The sequence below is a fragment of the Phoenix dactylifera genome, unplaced genomic scaffold (genome assembly GCF_009389715.1).
Source record: "Phoenix dactylifera cultivar Barhee BC4 unplaced genomic scaffold, palm_55x_up_171113_PBpolish2nd_filt_p 001364F, whole genome shotgun sequence".
NCBI lineage: Eukaryota > Viridiplantae > Streptophyta > Magnoliopsida > Arecales > Arecaceae > Phoenix > Phoenix dactylifera.
In genome coordinates this window covers 73,510-94,036 of record NW_024068688.1, presented here as the reverse complement: position 1 = coordinate 94,036, position 20,527 = coordinate 73,510, and the positions used below count along the sequence as shown (strand labels likewise).

Below are 20,527 nucleotides of genomic sequence, written 5' to 3'. Positions count from 1 at the left end.
GGTGGGATCTACCATGCATTTCTTTTAAAATGTGGTTTCTTGTGGGGAAGTGATTGGTAAAAGGATAGCCAGAAAGTGGATGCCAAGTTCAATGCTCTTTGGAAGCTTTTACTTCTAAAGCTATTACATTGAGCTTTAATGGGACTGGTGATCTACAATAATAGAGCGACCACCCCACTTTATAAAACATTTATGGCATTCTACAGCACATGAAACATGGAATATATCTCCATAGCACAGAAAAAAGGATAGCACTGTTCAGTGGAAAAGAAGTTATTGAGAAGGTATCAGATTCTTACATAGAGGTTAGAGACATGATCGAAACATATCACAAAGAAAAGGACTTTATTGGATAATTACAAGATTTATTAGCCGATAAACATAGTGAATCTCAATCTTAATATAGAGATTACTCGTATTAAATTTGTAGCTGATGCTGACCCAGGAAGCCCTTCGCGTTCAGGCTTGCCTCGGCGTCCTTGATTGCTTCTTCTCTTGGCCTGAAGACCAGGCCAAGATCAATCAGCTTCTTTGCTGCATCTTTGCATGCCACAAGTCCCGGTTGAGTTTCTTCAGTAAAACTGTTTAACATCGGTGTTAACAACTGACACAAAGATCTTCTAAATAATGCAAACTGATAGCAATGCTTCCTGAGTGGAAAGTATAAAATTAGCTGAAGCATGGAAGGGTAAACAATCCAGAAAATATCTTAGAGGCTGCATACATTGCACTGTGGACAGGACAAGATGGCTCTTAGATAAAACATGAGGCCAAGTTCAAGTGCGTAAGTTGCCAGATAGGGTGGATGCAGTTGCCTCGAAAGCAAATTGTAGGGGCAAAAACAAACATCAGGATCAATTTAAGATCTTGACTGATCATTAAAAAAGAGTACAACAAGAAATCTTGATAAAGTATTAGCACGAAAGACGGAACAGAGGCAATTACATGCCAGTGCAGGATGCATAACATATAATTATATAAGAGATGATAAATGATGCGTATCATCCTCAACATCAATGTGGGTAAAATTTCAATGTGAGATCTAATTAAAGTAATGTCAGCTGCTGTTGCTCTTATCGCTGCAACTTCTCATTTTGGATTTATAAAAGCAGAAAAATAGAAGGAAAAACCAATAACTTGGGACAAGATCAGAAGGATTTCACTCTCTAAGGTCAAGGCTGAAAATCCTAGTACTTAACTGACTAGGCAAGATAAGTGGAAACATGTTGAAGTGTAACAGTGAGATCTCATTATGCAACAAAGAAGAAATTTTACTTCAAAATGACATCTGCGATCAAAGCATATGGTCATCCTCAAAAAATAGACAATAAATGGATAAAAAGAAGCTTGTGGACCATGAGCAATATCTAAGCAAAACATAGATGTCTTTATTCTCTCAGATATAACTAACTGTGGCCCCATCAAAGAAGAATGTCACCCTTATCTGTCACTTGCTTTCCTTAACCCCGAGAACTAGCCAAAGTTCAGAATGGATGCCCACCATTCTGGCTAAAAACATGGACAATCATAAAGGGGCAAGGGGACAACAGATATGATAAGCAGAATTTTTTGCATGCCACTGTTGAGGCATCCCAGTGCATGAGGCCCTGCTACTGCAGGTCTGAGGAGAGTTAGATGTAAGTAATCTTACCCTTGCATGTGGAGAGGGTATTTCCATATTTCAACTCTGCTGCACTCAGATCATAATAGAGCAATATTACCGTTCCTTGCCATTGGAGGGTTCAAGCCAATGTCTTGACGGGTGGAAATGGATAACTGGACCTTGTACTTATACCGGCCAAAGCTATCCAAGTCCTCATTCCAAACTAACTAAGGTGTCTTCACATGAATCTTTAAGCATATTGCAATTTAAAAATGATCCCCAATCTTGCATAAGATTACAATCTTCTTACTGGAAAGTTCCTGTCAGACCAGAATGTTCTGACAGAGGAAAAGAATACCATCTCTCCATTTTCACAACTCCCCTAGGATTACTGCTGCACTACTGTAGCTTATTATTAGCAGCTCCAGGCTGGCTGCTACAAGACCATGATAAGCCTTTTGTTAAAAAAAAAAAAATCAGAGAAAGGAATTAAAGCAGGGTAAGATTTATTTGCCCCATGCAATAACGATAATCATGACTACAAATGTGCTATTTTCAGATAAAAATTGTGTACTACTATAATGATGCAGATCTATTTAATAATTTTAAAACACAAATTAGGAACTACACTCCATTAGAATCGAGTAGCAAGTGAGGTTTTGCAATCCTCCTGCATTAGAATACTATAATTTGACCTTTTTCATATTTTCTAATACCTACTACATCAATGGAAGATACTGTGGTTTAAGAAAGACAAGCTAGTCAAAGCTAGTTACCTTTCTACGTTGTACCCAGGGCAAAGCTTAGCGACAGTTTCGGCAAAGTCCTTGAACTGATATATTCCATTTGTGCATAGGTACCTCCCAGATGCATTAGGCGTCTCTAAGAGCAAGACCTGAGCAGCAGCAACATCACACACATGCACACAGCCCAGCCAGTGATACTCATGAGTGTCTTTTGATCCTGTTTAACAAAATAACATGATCACAATGTACGTATGCATGTAACAAAAACAAAGAGTTATAATTTAAATGTTAATTATGTGAACCTTGTAAGAGTTGTTGGAGGACAGCGGAGCTGGCATTGAGACCAGGCTGCAAGAGGGGACCAAGGCATGTGGATGGGTTGATGGTCACTACATCCAACTTGTGCTTTTCTGCGTATTCCCAAGCTGCTTTCTCTGCCATCGTCTTGGACACTGGGTACCATTTCTAGGGGAAAAATCAATTTAACCAGTATAAAAATAGTACCTAAATTTGAGGGAAGAACATTAACATCATGATTATGGAGTTTTCAAATTTCATATTTGCTTGAACACAACGTGCTAGAACTAGTGACAATAAATTCAATAAAAATCATAGATAAGCGTATTTGAAGATTGTAGGAATTGATCATTGATCATTTTGAGCATGATTAGATTTCTTGGTCTTTTACGGGATTGGCACATCTAAGACTCTAAATATATTTCTTCCTGTTAGTAATAACAGAATTAGAAATATGTCTTAGCAAGATCATACCTCTAACATTTTTGGAATTCTATATAGATGATGAAACTAGAGTTCTAAAGATAAATCACCACAATTTTAATAGAGATGCATGTAAAAATTAAAATCATCCCGAAATTCCTCTAAATATCCTAAGACACAAATGTAAAGTTGATGAAAACTAGAACTTATAGCATGCAGTGTCTCTCCAGTTTTGTTTTTATCCTAAAGGTTGGATCATCTTTTGGCAGCAAGGATTACAGACCTGGTCCTCCCCGGCAGTACTGTACCAGATAAAAGAGAGTCCGTGTGATAGATCCACAACACCGGACATACATACCTAGTCCATCGCAGTGGTACCAATTATCAATTTCAATTTTCACTGTTCAGCAAAATAATGCATTTTTAAATTAAACCTGCACACGAAATGTAAATATTTTTTTTATTTGGTGAACAATGATTTGAGCAGAAAATACTTTTTTCACATTTTTGTCCTTTATTTCCTGTTATATTTGCTAATAATGGATATTATTTCCATTACGACAGAAAATAAAAGGTTCAGTGGGGTTCCATTATTTGGGGATATAGACATCATTGAAATCTTGGTTCTGCATTCCTTATTGCTGACATCAAGCCTAGCCATCATATTAATAAGATTAGGGTCTCTAGCTGTTGCCATCTTGCAAATATTTTGTTCTCCCAAATTAAAGCATTATCATCTTAAAAAAATTGTGATATATGTATTGCTGTTTTGTCTAGTTTTTGGTTTTGAGAAGAATTATTAAGAAACATGTATTTCTCTCAAGAAAAATATAATTCTTCTAAATAAAAATGCGCTTGAACATGTTAGTTTTTCTTAACATGCTTGGTGAACGTATTTTTGTCTCTCTTACTTATAAACATGGTTTCAAATCAATTTCTTTTTTTTCTATTATAAAGGAAGAGGTAAGCTCATACTATCTAAACAACAGTATCCTATTACTCTACCATTTCATTTCTTCCTGATTCACCAGCGAGACATTCTTTACCAGCACCACTTATAGTTATTTCATTATCACTTTCTTGATATCTACCTTCCTCCTACCCCCGTAATATGTACATATTTCAGTACATTCATGTATTCACATGTTAAAATGATTTCCTTTTATGAGAACACCATTTGAAGAATTTCATTTCTTTTAAGCTGGATTTGGTACTTTATTTTTGATAATTTAACTTTTTACAAGTAGAAATTACCTATTATCTTGGTTTTAACACTAAGAATTATCAATCTCTCTAGTTAAGGGTTTTTAATACCAGAACTGTTTATTAACACTGTGATTGGGAACATGCAATCTTTTATACAGATAGAGCTAATACATTACCTTTTTCTTGAATAGAACAAAACTCTCTACTCGAAATCAGGTGCCAGAGCTAAGAATATTTATATGAGAACAAGTCTCTTTGTGTTAGATGACTGTCCCTTCCAATTCATGAATCATGTAGGATCTCCATGTTATCCTACACGAGGAACTTTACACATGTAGGTGAAATTTTGAACAACATGACAGAAGCACCCTGATGTTCTTCTTCAGTACAGTTGTAAAGCTGTGGAGTTCTATTTGCACATTATATGCAAAGATTTCGCTGGGTAATATGCTCTGGATGTTATAACATAATTTGCCAAGAATGTCAATTTCTAGGTCTCAATTTTACATTCAGGCATACTCCATTCCAAGCATCTTCCACTGAAAAACCGAACATGATAAGTACACTCAGAATCTGGTCTAAACTTTCATCAAAAAATAAAAAATGGTCATCTGGTCATCTGTGATTTATTATAGTTAAGGACTTAATGCCACCATCATGAAGTTAAAAGCATTGGATTCTTACTTGTCTTATTGGACATCCAAATAGGCGAAAGATGGTTAATTATTACCAAACATGGTGAGATCATGATTCACCATAGTCCATAACACACATGATCATATATACCAGCAAACTAAACCATCTAACTAGTCACATATAATTTTAAGAACCACCCTCAAAGCAAGCCTCCTATAATCAAACTTCGGCAGCCATTACCAAGCACAAGCAATTTTATCTAAACATAATGATAAGTAATCAACTATGGCAACCATGGCCGTAATTGTTCAAACAGCAGTCTAACATATGGAATTGTTATCGATTACTTCAGCCATTTGTGGTCATTCTTAGACAACTAAGAATTCGAGAAAAAAATAAACCTAATCATGCACGATCAGCCAGTTTATAATATAGTCAGTGTGGACAACCGATGATCAATTATAAAAATCTGGTAACCCTATGCTTCTCCCATTTAAGCGGTGACCAGATCTATCCACTTACACCCAGCAAAGGAACCGGACTAACATCATTAAGCGCATTAAAGAAACAAGCCTCTCCGGCTTCTACAAGAGAGAAACCCTAACCCTGGAAATTTTGGGAGGGAAGAGAGGACAGAGAAAAACCTCACCTTGCGAGCCTTACAGTAATCGAGATCGGTCCAGCACTCCTCATCGACCGGCCGCCCCGGATGGTCCCGGGCCCAGCGGGGATTGGGAACCATGGCGGAGATCGAGGAGGTGATCACCACCCGCCGGACTCCGGCCGCACGCGCCGCCTCCAGCACGTTGAGCGTCCCCTGCACCGCCGGCAGAACGAGCTCCCGCTGAGGGTCCGCCGGGTCCTCGAGGGTGCAGGGGGACGCCACGTGGAAGACGCCGGCGCGGCAGCCGGCGACGGCGGCGGCAAGGGCTGGGGCGTCGAGGAGGTCGGCCTCGTGGATGAGGAGGAGACGCGAGGGGTCGCCGCCGCCGCCTGGGAGGAAGCGCAGGTGGGCGGCGTCGGCGCCGGGCTGGATGGTGGCGGTGACGGCGTAACCCTTCTCGAGGAGGGCGCGGACCAGCCAACTGCCAATGAAGCCGTTGCCGCCGGTGACGCACACACGCCGCTCCTCCGTCTCCGCCGCCGCCGCCGCCGCCGCCGCCGTCGTTCCTGCCATTGTGTCGATTCTCGCTCTGAGCTCCGTGGTGATTTTGTGGGGCGTTTGGGGGGAAATGAAAGGCGGTTGGAGTTCGCAGCTGATTGCGAGACCATTAAAGCGAAGCATCTTTAAAGCTCCGGTCAGCCACCCCACGAGTTCTCCGGGTGACCTTGTGTGATGGTCCTACGTGGAATAATATGGAATGCCACGTAGATTTATCATTCCGGGCCGGCTCTTTATTCTGGGCCTGCTCAAAAGCCGGATGCCCTACCCGAGCCCAACGCGTTTTAGATAGATCTGGACTTGCCTTTTCCAGCCTATTGGGCCGGATCGGGCCAGAAATGGCAGCTCATTCTTCAAACGGGCCAAGCTCAGGCATGTTATTGAAATTAATAAAGATACTATATATAAAGGATTTGCATATTTCGTGAAAAAAAGAGAGAAAAAAGTGTGATCAACAAAAAAATGAAGAAAAACTTATAGAAAAGAGAAGTCCATGAAGGATATGGAAAAGCTACGTTCCCACTGGTTGGGAATTAGATTTTTTTTTTCTTCTAAAACCACTCTTAAGTCATCAAAATACATGAATAAGGTCGTTTCCTTTATTAAAGGTATAATAATTATTTCACATAAATTTTTTAGAAAAGAAGATGCTCAACTAAACATTAACCACTATGGAATGTGTCACTTTTTTATGGTCAACTAAACATGCCAAACTTATTTTCTTATGCATCATTTTTTCAGAAATCAGCTTTCCAAAAAAAATATTTTAGTAAGAAATTTTTTTTTTCCGCAAACCAAATGAGTCGAAAATATATGTGACATTTTTTAAATATCCTTAGAGTCTTACAAAATTATATCCCTAACCTACAACTCTTAAATCCCTAATGCCATGCCCTCCTCAACTCACCATGCCTCCTTGTTGCATCATCCACGCTTCCTCTTGCCGCGATTGCATCGTTTGCTCCGCCTCTTGCCGCTATCGCATGATCTCCTCCTTACCCTCTCACCACCACCATATCATCCCCTCCTTATCTTACCATTGTTGCAATCCAAAAGTCCTAAGGCTCGACCCCACGTCTGAAGCTACCAAGCTCGGGCTTGGCATAATTTTCATTATGCATGGGGCTAAGCCCGACTTGTACTCAGCCCGGCCCTCTTGATAAGAAAGTCTACTTTATTCAATGATCTGGGCATTTAGACTATGAGTCATCCTGACATTGATATATATATATATATAGAGAGAGAGAGAGAGAGAGAGAGAGAGAGAGAGAGAGAGAGAGAGAGATTTGGCTATACTTGAGTGGATCTCCATTTGGATTTGGTTAGATCTATATTGGACATAGAGGTCCCATATTAATAATCCGAGCATTGAATGTGATCTATCATCTTAAAGTACTTACTCATTAAAAATTATGTGATTTAAAGACTTCTATCTTATACATCAAATGGTCAAAAAAATTTGACAATCTAAATAAAATTAAACTATATATATATATTGATCATAGCCTAGGAGTCTAAAAATTATTTAATTTTTGGTGTATAAGTAGTTTAGAGGTAGTAGATCATATCCAATAATCTAGATCATTAATGTAGGACCCTCATTATTCAATATAAACTTAAGCAAATCTGAGCGGTGGTCATTGAATGTAGCCAAATCCAGTTCTCTCCCTTAAGTTATTATTATTATTAGATTAGTATCTAGATTTTATTCTTATTAGTAATCTATATTATATTTATATTAGTAATTAGATATATGATTTTTTTTTTTTTTTTTTGTAATGGCTGCTTTACAAAGTCCTTAAGTATATATAACTACAAGCTTCAATCATTACAGTATCATGGAAGTGTCGACTTAAATAGCATAAACTAGTGGGCATAAACCAATCCCTCCCACATAGCTCTTAACTTGCACTCAACTTCATTGAGATGCACATTACCCCGAGTTGATGTAGTCTACACACATAGCGAGAAAGTTTGAGAGAACCAGGTACATCTTGAGCATCAAAGTAGGTAGATTTTAATATGTATCCCTTATATCCCTTTTTCAAAATTAAACTAGCATAGAGGTACATAATATGTATTTCACAAAAAATTGATAAATAGTAAATAATATTAAATTGATACATAAGAAATGAAAAAAAAGGATATAGAGATTGAAGGCGAATAAGATTGCTAAAACAGAGAGACAGATAAAAAAAATGATTTGGTAGAGCATAGGGTTAGGTTAGAGAGAAAACGATCGGAAGCATAGAAAAATCTCATGGGATGTGAGAATTGGATGCAGGAGAATGGATTGAGATTAGTTATGTATCCTATTTTGATTTCGAAGATGTTCATCTTGATGATTATTGTATAATAAAATTTGAATTGTAAATCAAATAATGTTTTATTCGTAGAAAAAAATGGCAAAACCGCAAAGTCCAACATATTTTTTAATATAGCGAAGAAATTTTCTCCTTCTAGTAATCAATTTTTTTTTGCATGGATTTCCCCTCCAAGAGAGATGGCACGATCATCCTTTCCCGCAAATTTTGATGGCAGTGTAGCTGATGATGGGAGAGGTGGAGGCACAGGCTTCATTATCAGAGATCATGATTCCAGACTAGTGGCGGTAGGGGCTCAATGGATCTTCGACTCTTTGGTGGTGTGTGTTGAGCTCAGAGCTGCCTGGAAGAGCATCTCCTATGCCTAACGGACACTTGGTACGGACCGGCTCATTCTCAAGGGCGACTTGGCTACGGTGATCGACTGGATCCGGGGTCGGGATCATGCAAGTGAGGGTAGGCCGCTGCTCCTCGATATTCGTAGATTATTGCAGGAGTGTGGCGCCTATCAGGCCACACATATCTACAGAGAAGCAAATGGTGCAGCCCCACAACGAGACATACCGAGCGACGGGTCAGGGCCCAATCCTATCAGTTAACGTCAGAGTCAACGCCAGAGCTGTGCCAGCATCATCCCCCACCCCCCATATCAATTGGATGAATCCAACGGCCCCTAGTCCGTTAAATGTTAAAACCGTAACATACGAGGGAATTCAATTCCATGGCCTATTCAGAGTGGTAAGTTTTTTTTTACTTGACTCTTGGAAGGAGAGGAGAATAATGTTATAAAGTGTGGCTTCCTTTCCTGTACAGTGTACATGTACATGTACACGTGTTCTTATTTAGTAACAATATTTTCAGAATATAAGTCTTTTTGTGCCCATGGACCATGGGAGTTTCAACCTCACAAACATCTACATCTTTATAAATCCTTGTGTTCTTCTTTGATTAATGTTTTAGAAGGAGTGTTGGACCAATTCAAACAAACCAAAAGAAAATGACGGTGACAAGTGTTGTATCAATTCGTCCAAACATATCAAATATTTCATTAATTGATGGAATCACAATCATCCATCATACAGTACTCCAAGGACTCTAAGTCACATGCATCATATATCGCGGTACAGTAGCCATATACATCAAATAGGTTGTAGCTCTTGAATTAGTCATGCCAAATAGGACGCATTAAAAAAAAAAAAACCAAGAAAAATGATCACAAAGAAGCTCAGTGTGCTTCAGAGATCTTCTTCTACTTAAATAATTTTGACAAGAAAACGATCGCAAAAAATATCGTCCCATTGTTGGATACTTGACTCCGCTATTCTCAGAAAAAATGATAAATAGTTCTACAATAAGATTAAAGAGCTTTCTGACCCGTTATTGGCTTCCTTTCTTAACTCCTTTTTATCTAAAATAGTTTCACAGGATAATATCAGAACTGTAAAAAGATATAAAATATATAAATAAAGTTACCTCATTCCAAAAAGCTTAAAATCACCATTTATTCCAAAAGCTTAAGCTTGCAGGATGAGATAGATTTATTTATATATTTTATATTTTTTTACTTCGAACTCAGGATGTCTGCTTTTATACCATGTTAAAATCATCATTTGTCTCAAAAACTTAAACTTAAAAAAAAAATAAATTTATTTATATATTTTATATAATATTTTGTCTATTGATATATATGAAATATGCATGTCTACTTTTTCAAGGCAGCTCATACTTTTTTTTTTTTTTTTTTTTTTTTTTTTATGCCCGCACGTAGATAAATTGAAAGTTACATCGTCATGGTCGGCGTGATACAACTCATCTTGAATTGACCCAAATGTTTTTTTTTAGCTTTCACTAGGAATTGAATGAAAAAGAAATATATATATTTTTTTCAAAAAACTGTGGCACCCCTTAGGCCTTTCCCGTCCCATCTCTAAATTTCTTTCTTATAAGTTATATCACAAGAATATAAGGGCTTGCGTGCCACCGCCCAAAAGAGTCCCCTACAGGAACCACATGATGGCAACAGGTCACCTAACCAAATTGGGCCACAGAACCTCAGAAACATACCAACAAAATTAGCTGCCAACAAAGTCAAATAATAATAATTATATTAAAATTAAATAGAGAATAGTATTATCAAAATAATTTTCTAATATTTCAATTTAACTGAGTTAAGATCTTAAATAAAACAAATTAACAATATAATTTGGACTTTCTTTTGACTTATTGATCCAACCGAATCATAATAGATTTGACGAGTCTCGGCACAGTTTGATCATTTTTTTTAATAGATTTTTTTAAGTGTATGCAAAAGTACATAAATATTGTGAGGCCTAATAGTCCCACATCAGAAAGACTCGTTACAGAGCCTGGGCATATGAGGCGGGTATCTCATAATCCTGCAGACGCGTTTTGGGTGGAAAACAAAACCGGGAAGGGGTGAAGGACGCTTGCGTGAAGCCCCGGAACCGGATAATATCTGGCAGGGGAGCCCCGTGTTTTCCGCCCCCACGTGGGCATTAGGTGCCTCACGTGCTCCGCAGAAGCGGAGGCGTGACATTTGGTATCAGAGCCGAGAACGGCTCTTGTCCGATGGTGGGAAGGGTGTGAGGCCCAATAGTCCCACATTGGAAAGACTCGTTCTAGAGCCTGGGCATATGAGGCGGGTGCCTCCTAATCCTGCAGCTTGCGTGAACCTCCAGAATCGGACAATATCTGGCAGGGGAGCCCCGTGTTTCCCCCTCATGTGGGCACTAGGTGCCTCACGTGCCTCGCAGAAGCGGGGGCGTAACAAATATTCTTATAAATTCTTTTTTTTGCGTGTTTATCCGTAAGGATATTTCAATTATTTTGATTCTAAACTATTTATTTTTTAACAACTCAGACGATATGAGTATACTTGCAAAATAAGTATTTTATAATACTGCATATGCAAATAGTAATTTTACAACAATATTCATATAATTTTATATATTTAGAAGGAAATAAATGTAAAAAATCTTCCACAAAATTAACTACCAATGAGAGGGTAATCACAGGCAAAAATGAGCTCGGAATAGTGTGCCAGCGGCACATTATTAGAGTATGCGGACTATGCTTGCGAGATCACTTTATCAAGCTATATTTAACTTCTGTTTGCTTTGCAGATAGTTTATATTTGTTTTCTAAGAAAAAAAGTAGGGCAAAATCAAACCAACTTTATTAGGAAAAATGAAAGGTAACATGATGAGGGTTCTATTATATTTCTTTATATATAGAAAAACATGGGCATGCCATCAAGATTCCTTTCATTGAGAATATTACAAAAAAATATTTTTCAATTTTAATTGAAACTGAATAATCAAAAATTTTAAAAAGTATTTTTGAGAACATAAATCTCATGTATTGGTCTAATATAGTGGATCAAAAAAATAAACTTTAACATTTTTTTTGGTACAATAGCGGTTCATGCCCGGCGAGTGTGTATGTGGCCAACAAAATCAGAAAACAAAACACTGCATAAATCCTCTGGCAATGATGTGTGGTCCACCCAGACAAAGCCTCTCGAGTGGTGAGCCGCAAAAAAGATAACTCAGTTGGCGGCACCATTCGCCTTCCTGTATACGTGCGTGGCCTGGTGGAAACTACACTCATCCAAAAAACTTAACATTCTTTAGGAGAGTGAGGAAGGGAGGGACACCCAGCCATGGTGCATAATTTTAGATTTTTGAGGTTTCACCATCCAAGAATCAAATCCACAATCTTTGATTGCTGAACAGAAAAATCTTGGTACTAGTCTAAAAATTGTTTATCAATTAATTTAGAAGAAAAAGAGTTTTATCCATTCGTTTCGTTCCAAACTCTTCAATTGATCACTTTTAAAATTCAAACTAATTTTGACATAGTTTATTCGAGGGAGGACAAAAGGGCTTGCTACCTTGCAGGTGCTTGTGCCTCCAAAGGATGAGGCCCCTCGCAGAAGTAGATATTTGGGTCACAAATAGATTGATGGTTTAAGAATCTCGATCCAGGGATATAAATAGACAAGATAATCTGTTGATTGTTTGAAATGGTGGTGGAAATTATTGTTCACGTACTCTTTTTGGAAGGATGCGGAAATCTGTTCATACTATCGAAGAAGACTTTCTTTGGGTGCAGGCTTTTTTAATCAATCTTCGAAGAATAGATGGCTTTTGGATCATTATTTGATATTGCCTCTCCTCCTCCTGTTGCTATCAAGAAAATGGGAATTTGGATTAATGACTTCTTCTGGTGGAATATTAATTTTTTAGAATAACTATGATGGCAATATCTCGATTTGGAACTTCAGGCATTTGATTCAGTTGTCTTCAGTCAGACATGCTGATGTCAAGGATACTATTCAATGGAGATGGAGTAAAGATGATGCATTTGTAGTTAAATCTTTTCCTGGCTTCTTGAATGTTGGAGGAGTTCTAGTTCCTGATTTCAAGCGTATTTGGAGTTCGGTTGTTTATTTAGAGTTCAGATAAAAGGCAACCGAAGGTTGATGATTCTCACAGATAGAGATACCATTAAAAAGGAGCAAGAGATCTCAAACTAGATGGTAAAGGAGCCGGAATTAGCAAATAAAACTAGAGATGGAGAGAAAAAAGTCGAGTGATGGTGAGGAGGGACAACCGAAGATCTGAAGCTGAGAAGAAAAATGATGAAGAGAATATGCGGAGAAACAGAGGATATGTGGATTCACCGAAAAAAAAAGGATCTTTGGGTGCTAATTCACCAGAAAATAGAGATTGATAGATCAACAATGAGGATCTTTAAAGCTTCTAGATATAGCAACGACAGTCACAGCAAAAGTGAAAGAGATGATGGAGATAGATTAGGTGATCGGTGGCTTTGATACCATAATAAAATATTTACAAAAGAAGAGAAAAACAAAAGAAAAAGAGAGAGAAAAAAGATCTTATTTTTTTGGTCCATCACATTTGGTACATTTCAAGAGTTATATATACCAGTGTATATACTCCAAATAAGAAAAATAATATAAGTTGATATAAGATCACGTTAACAAAGGCAAATATTACTGACTGATACAAATTTTTATGTGATCTCTGGAATCACTCTAACAAGATCATACTAATAAAAAAAATAATATAGGTTGATACAGTATCATACTAATAAAAAAAAAAAGTATAAGCTGATACAGTTTCTTACGTGATTTCTAAAATTACACTAATAGAAGTTAGTATATCCAGCCCTTGAATTGAAGTATTCTTAGTAAATTAACTGCCAACTTTTCTAATGATTGTTTAACATTCCATTGCAACGTGAGGCATCGCATATTTTTTACTATGGGTCACGAAATTGAGAGAGGCCGAGCCATTCTTGAATATGTGCTTCATTATATTCCTCAATGAAACTGGCAAGACTTTTTGTCGAGAATTTATTTTCCATGTAAAGTGAACCCTTGAGTGTTTAAAGCATGAGTATGAAAGATTTGCCAAGGATGCGTTTTAAGTCTTCCAGACAGTATTAAATTTGTTACAAGTGGAGTGGTCTTTCTTCTGAGAAATGGTACTATACAGAAGATATGTTTTTTTTTTTTTGGTGCAACAACGGCTCACACTATGGGTGTAAATGAGGCTAACAAATCAGAAAATAGAATACTACGTAATGGCCCTAGAACAGACCCACTTCCAACCCAAACAAAACCACCTAAGTAGTAGGCTACATAGGAGGCCACCTAGTCGGCCGTCCCGTTGGCCTCCTTGAACACAATATGCTTCTTCTCTCGTTGGAAGTTTGACTATCCAATTTAACCTTTGCGTCATGTTGGTGTTGATGAATGGATATGCACTTCCGCCATAGCCATTAGTTTTAATCTTAGAAATTCGGCAGGCAAAACCATCTTAAACCAGCAGAAAGAGACAAGAGAAAGTTGAGTTTGAAAATTACTTCTAATCTGATTCACAAGTAGTCTTTTGGGTCCTTAATGGCGTAAAATGACCTTATATGCAAATCATGGTGACCACAACAATTATGTCCAATAGAAGGCCACCCCTTGATGCTAGAATTGTCTTGAACTTTGAATTCAATGAAGTGAGACATGACACATAATACATCGATATATGGTCGGTCGAAGTTGTCCTCATTTCCCAAATTATCTTCAAGTTTATAGGACATGTTGGAATCATTCAGAGCTTGAGTGTGACATGCTTGAGTTATATATAGTTGATCTGATTCATCCTTATACTAGTTGCATTCATGGGCATGAGTAGGTGGTGCCAATAATTTCAAAAGACCACATCGCTTGGTTTGATTTTAGATGTTGAAGTTTGATTTTATATGTACAAATTCCAAGTTACAGAGACTGCAAGATTTTTTTCCCCCCTTTTTCTAAAGGGACACAAAATGCAAGATGCATCTTAAGATTCTTCTTTTCTTTCACTCTCCAAAAAGTTAACATTTTGTAAATATACACAATTGTAAGCTTGTTGAGGGATGCTTGTGGAACCTCACCTGTTTCCAAATACTTCTAGGCATAGCCAGTCACACCCATTATAGGATCTCAACATCCAATTCCTTTCTCTCATAGATGGATGTTCACATTAGAGAGAGAGAGAGAGAGAGAGAGAGAGAGAGAGAGAGAGAGAGGTTGCCATTGTTTTATGGTGACAGTTTGGTGTTAAAATCACCACTTGTCCCAAAAGCTTAAGCTAATAGGATGAGGTAGATTTATTTATATATTTTATATTTTCTTACACTCTCTCTTATATGTGGGCCGGACTTTTTTTTAATGGGAGAGCCCAACATGTGAAATTTTTAATAATGAGGTTAATAAAGAGTAAGGAGACAAGGTTCGAACTCAGGACCTTTGCTCTGATACCATATTAAAATCACCACTTGTTCCAAAAGCTTAAGTTGATAGGATGAGGTAGATTTATTTATATATTTTATATTTTTTTACATTTAGAACCTCCCATGATTCCTTAATGGATCCCTGTGCTTGTCTAGCATTCTAATGAGACATGGTCTAGCTTTTTCCCTAAGAAAGGGCCAAGTAGGATTGGCCATGAAGATGGAGGTTTGATGGATATATGAGTGGTAGAAAGGCGAGGAGATGGAATCATCAAGCAAGGAGATGGGGCTAGGTGAATGACCCCTGGAGCCAACTTGAATTGAGGCCATCAAATGCAAAAAGGTTCATTCGGCAGGTTGTGAGGTGAGATTGGCATCGAAGGTCAGAAGAAGGACAAGATAAATAAGTTGGTGGTCCTCCTTGTCTTCATCAAAAGAAAGCGATCACACCTTTCACTTTGACTCCAAAACTTTCACCATGCCTAGCAAAAAAATTTTCCCCACCCCAGCCCCACATGCCTAACAGAAATGTCTCTCTCCTGGCCCTTGCTGATATATTATTACCCAAACCCCTTGCCCTTACACTTATATACCTCATTCTTGTGACCTCAAGAATTTTAAGAACTCAGAGACTTGCGAATACATTACAATAATAATCATGGTGTTCTCCAAATTATTGAAATTAATATCAAGTATTTATATTCTTAATTGACCTAATTAAGGTATGTTGAACCGGTGCTAGGACCTGTACTGGTCGCTGGACGGATTGGTATGGTACCGGTTCAATACTGTATCGACACATAGTACGCTTGGGCATATGTACCCATTCTGTACCGGCATGCCCCCTCCTTTTTTGAGTTTTTCAAGTATAATTAATTGGTAATTAATCTTTTTTAACTTTTTTAATGATTTTAAGTCCAATTTGATTTTTTAAATTTTTTGATATTTTTTTATGTTTCTCTGATTTTGATTTAATATTTTGTTATTTTAAAATAATACAAAACATAAAATGATTAGTGAGATGCTATATGCTACAAGAAGCAATATGAAATATCATCAAATCAAGTAGTGAGATGAAAAATATAAAATAATACAATTAATTACATATATTTAAAGAATAACAACTTACCGATATCTAAAATTTTGTCGAGTGACGATGTCTCTCATAGAAATCCGATTATTAGCATAGTCAGGAGACACATCAACCCACTCTTCTAACCAAATGGTATTGTAGTCTTATATGTTTATCTTATAAAGAATGCGCTCCGGATTATAAGCATTCTCGGATCTCTCACTGAAGCTTTGGTTCTAAAAGGTGTCCTCTAACTCATAAAATCGCTGTGAAGGAGTTTATCCGAATAAGCCAACAGTAAAATCCAACCCATAAGATACTCTAGACTACATAGAATAGTAGTCACCGAAAGATGCCTTGGACACACCATATCTATATTCGTATCCGTATGGGTCTTAGGCTGTCTGTAGCTGCGAATAATAGAATCCAGTATATGACTCTTAACCTAATATGTCTATGGATTCTACTTCACATGCAAGGTCATCTATAGCTACATCATATCCTCCTGAATGACCTCAAGGAGTATGTTTTCTATATGTAATTGGATCCTCGCAGGCTCCACCAGATTGTGTACCGTGATCCTATCTTGTATAGCATGTATAAATTGGGACTCACCGGTGAATTGAAAACCATCATGCGGTTGTGTCTTCTAAATGGTGGTCTTATGTCCTCCACTCCCTCTTTAGCCAGCAGATCTATTACCATCAGAAATGTTGCTCGTGGTCTCTAAATATGAGTAAAGTAGTTCCTCCTCCACATTCTTCGTTGGGGTTGCAAGTGCTTTTATTTTTTTTTAGTGTCTGGGCAGCTGCTTTTTTACCGTTCGTGCTACTCGCTGCCTGCCTACCCTTCGTGCCCCTCTCTAGTTGACTATGTTGGGAGGATGTATGTCGCTCTTGTGACCGAGTCGACTGGATAGCGTAGTGGCCTTATCTAAGCATTTCTCGATCATATCTCTAAAAGGATATCCTGGCCAAGGAGTTATGTGGTGATCGACTTTCTTGTGGTTATGGCTGATCAACTAGAAAGATGTGTATAATATTACTCTTTGTCCATTGCTTTGCATCGATCCTAGACTCGCTGGCTACAAAATTGGTTGGTCATGGAGGCGATCCTCGTTCATCAAGCTTCAGCTCTTACTGTTGGCCCATAAGCCATCTAATCATAGGATCATCTTCATCTTCAACAAAAGCACTATAGATCGGATCCATGTATTTTAGCTCCACTTCCTTCGTGTACTTCACCCTCAACCTCAGATTGTAGTAAATATATATACAAAATCGCTGAGGTGCTTCTATGTCAAACGGTTCCTATACTTGCTGTAGATAAGGACGAAGGTGGACCAGTTGCGCTTATAGCGACTCAAGAAGATCATTTGGGAGAGGATCTGGATAATTGGTTGCTTAAGATTTTTCGCAAACAAACCAAAATGAATTCACCATTCAGTTGTAAAAATATTGAAGAAAATTATATATAAGATAGTATCATATTAGTAATCCTCTCCTTCGCTGCTCTGAAATTAGCGAGATGTTTCTTTATCAACTGCCGAACTTTTTGTGGGCATTTTCAGTATATAGATAAGGTCACATACAAAAATACCATGCATGAGTGCGCATACAAAAAGTATACTCATATAATTCGAATGAATAAGTTAAATGTGCATGATCATATAGATGGTGATAAGTTCAAAGGCTTCAGTGGACTACACCAATGAGCTTGTTCTTTCTTATGTGGTTATGTTGGTTTTGTGGGCACATACATGGAGAATGAAGAGAAAGAGAAGAGAAATAAATGAGTAGAAAAGCAGCCAAAAAGAAGGAAGAAAAAAAAAACTTGTAGAAATTCCAAGAGTTCCAGATCGTATCAGGGTAAAAGACAAGAGGACCCGAGACAGCCAACCACCTCTAAGAGCTAGGTCGCCGCCAAGTTGTCCTCAGCTTGGAGAGTCTCCTTCACATCTTTTCACAGCTCCATGGAGCTCTCTCTCTCTCTCTCTCTCTCTCTATTTCTCTTTCTCTCTCTCCCTCTCTCCCTCCATGTAGGCCCTCCCTGAAGTCGTGAAATCTTTCTACTAACCCTCCATTTTCTCTCCTTCTCTTCTCCTCTTCTTTTCTTCTCACCTCTTTATAGTGAAAAGAGGGATAAAATAGAGAACAGTCATAGTGCTACTAGTAATCTAGTAGAAATTACAATTAATAGTAACTCACCCTCCACATATATCTTCTCCACCACTTGCACCGGTCCATTCGATAGACTCCACTTGCAGGCAAGTATATAGGAGAGTATGGGTGAAGGGAGAAGACAATGAACATCACAGGCTGCTTCATTCTATGGTAATTCCAGCAGCAATGAGCGGCGGCGGCAACGGCGAAAAGGATGGTCATGAGCACGATCTAGTGATGCCTGGCTTTCGCTTCCACCCGACCGAGGAGGAGCTCATCGAGTTCTACCTCCGCCGCAAGGTCGAGGGGAAGCGCTTCAACATGGAACTTATCATCTTCCTCGACCTCTACCGCTATGACCCATGGGAGCTTCCCGGTTCGACAGCCTCCTTAATTTCCTTACAGCTCTCCATCTCTTCATGGATTTAGAACTTTAGACGCAAACTTCAGGCTACTGACTCGCAGATTCTTCTTCTTTTCAGCATTTGCTACGATAGGAGAGAAGGAATGGTTCTTTTACGTGCCTAGAGATCGGAAGTATCGGAATGGTGATAGGCCGAACCGGGTGACAACCTCAGGTTACTGGAAGGCTACTGGGGCTGACAAGATGATACGGTCCGAGAACTCTAGGCCAATTGGACTGAAGAAGACTCTTGTCTTCTATTCCGGGAAAGCTCCGAAAGGCGTTCGAACAAGTTGGATCATGAATGAATACCGTTTGCCACAGGAGGGAACTGATCGGAATCACAAGGTAAATTTCTACAAATTCTTGTATACATTATTGGGCCTGATGTTCGAAAAAAAGGAGAACAGGAAAGGTGTTTTTGTTTTTTTTTGTTTTGAATCCTCATGGTCTCATACAGTGGGGAAGAAAATTCTTAGCAAAACATGATTCATGATATAACCAAAAAAATGATCAGTAAACCTTCTCTAAGATTAAGTCATTCTTCTCTTGGCTTCTAATACTACAATTGAAAAAGTTTACAACACAAACACTGAAAGTAATTAGTCGGAAATATCATTTTCAATGTGGATGCACCAATCGTACTCCCACCACAAAATATTTATATTATTAGCGAGATTTTTGTACAGTACCCTGGACCTCTTTTTTCTGTTGAAGAAACCCGGTGCCTTCTTCATCAAGAGCAAGCCCTTGGAAGAGTGATGCCAACAAGCCGAACTAACAGTATATTTAGACTCCCTAACATTGTTTGGCTAAAAAACATAAATACTATTGCTTCTTATTCCAGAAGCATTCATTGCTCATTGCTGTGGATATTTCTCTAATGAAAATTCTCAGGTATCCAAAACACTCTTTTTTCCTTCTTTTTAAAGTGACTTTGTTGTTTCTGTTTCTATTTGGAGTTGAGTTAGGCAAGACCCTGTGTCTCTTTTCAGGCTGAAATCTCACTTTGCCGAGTGTACAAGAGAGGTGGGGTTGGAGACGAACTCTCCGGCATGCACAAGCCATTCTCCTCCAATGCTACCGGACCCGATAAAAAGCACAAGAACAATCACCATCCATCAACCTTCTTCACAACGCTCACTGCAGATTCCTCCTCATCAGAGTTAGAGAACATCCATGAAGTGGGAGTTTGCAGTGGCGCAAATGACATGTCGGTTTATGGCGCGACGGCTCCGGTGTTGAACATGACCACATCGCTCGAACAAGAAGGGACTTCACTGAACTCATCAGATACACTGGTACCAGCAGGCACCCTACTCCCTTCAACTTCTTCTACAGCCACCACAACAGCTGCTGAGTTCAGCAAAATGGTAGCTTACCACCAAGGCTACTTGAATCTAACCGACCAATTCGTACCGGTGCCACCGCATCTGCTTACGCCCAATTCACTGGCAACCATTTCAGACAAGCTCTGGTCATGGAATCCACTCCATGATGCAGGAAAAGACTTCACTACTTTCAAGTGAGTAACAGCATTGCACATAGAAATAATCCACCTACTATGCATATTTATCTTTTGTTTTTTGGTGTGTTAACTACAAGTTTAGATCGATGTGGATGGAACTGTGTTGTTAACTTGTAATTCATGAAGTTTTAGTTAATTTCATTGTATAA

At 38.4% G+C, this 20,527-nt stretch overlaps 2 protein-coding genes across 3 annotated transcripts; one reads left to right on the top strand and one right to left on the bottom strand.

The window, feature by feature from the left end:
- Positions 1 to 257: 257 nt before the first annotated feature.
- LOC103701606 (cinnamoyl-CoA reductase 1) lies at positions 258 to 6,225 on the bottom strand. Of its 2 annotated transcripts, XM_026802432.2 has the most exons (5): positions 5,561 to 6,225; positions 3,353 to 3,427; positions 2,652 to 2,814; positions 2,380 to 2,566; positions 258 to 581 (listed from the first exon to the last, which is right to left on the bottom strand). In XM_026802432.2, exons 1-5 carry the CDS (start codon positions 6,194 to 6,196, stop codon positions 419 to 421), a joined length of 1,224 nt encoding a protein of 407 aa, XP_026658233.2. In that variant the 5' UTR covers positions 6,197 to 6,225; the 3' UTR covers positions 258 to 418. The 2 variants fall into 2 exon arrangements, with proteins under 2 accessions (XP_026658233.2, XP_008781962.3); XM_008783740.4 differs by lacking the exon at positions 3,353 to 3,427 and having other exon boundaries at positions 5,561 to 6,218.
- Positions 6,226 to 18,449: 12,224 nt separating this feature from the next.
- On the top strand, positions 18,450 to 20,527 carry LOC120108496 (NAC domain-containing protein 35-like). Its single transcript, XM_039122092.1, has 3 exons — positions 18,450 to 18,823; positions 18,930 to 19,198; positions 19,846 to 20,527. Exons 1-3 carry the CDS (start codon positions 18,616 to 18,618, stop codon positions 20,377 to 20,379), a joined length of 1,011 nt encoding a protein of 336 aa, XP_038978020.1. The 5' UTR covers positions 18,450 to 18,615; the 3' UTR covers positions 20,380 to 20,527.

Coding starts and splice junctions, on each gene's coding strand:
- LOC120108496 (XM_039122092.1), top strand. CDS start 18,616: ATGGTAATTCCAGCAGCAATGAGCGGCGGCGGCAACGGCGAAAAGGAT. Junction 18,824..18,929: donor TGACCCATGGGAGCTTCCCG/GTTCGACAGCCT, acceptor TCTTCTTTTCAG/CATTTGCTACGATAGGAGAG. Junction 19,199..19,845: donor GAACTGATCGGAATCACAAG/GTAAATTTCTAC, acceptor GTCTCTTTTCAG/GCTGAAATCTCACTTTGCCG.
- LOC103701606 (XM_026802432.2), bottom strand. CDS start 6,196: ATGCTTCGCTTTAATGGTCTCGCAATCAGCTGCGAACTCCAACCGCCT. Junction 2,815..3,352: donor GTACTGCCGGGGAGGACCAG/GTCTGTAATCCT, acceptor TTTTTCCCCTAG/AAATGGTACCCAGTGTCCAA. Junction 582..2,379: donor CCTGGGTACAACGTAGAAAG/GTAACTAGCTTT, acceptor GATGTTAAACAG/TTTTACTGAAGAAACTCAAC.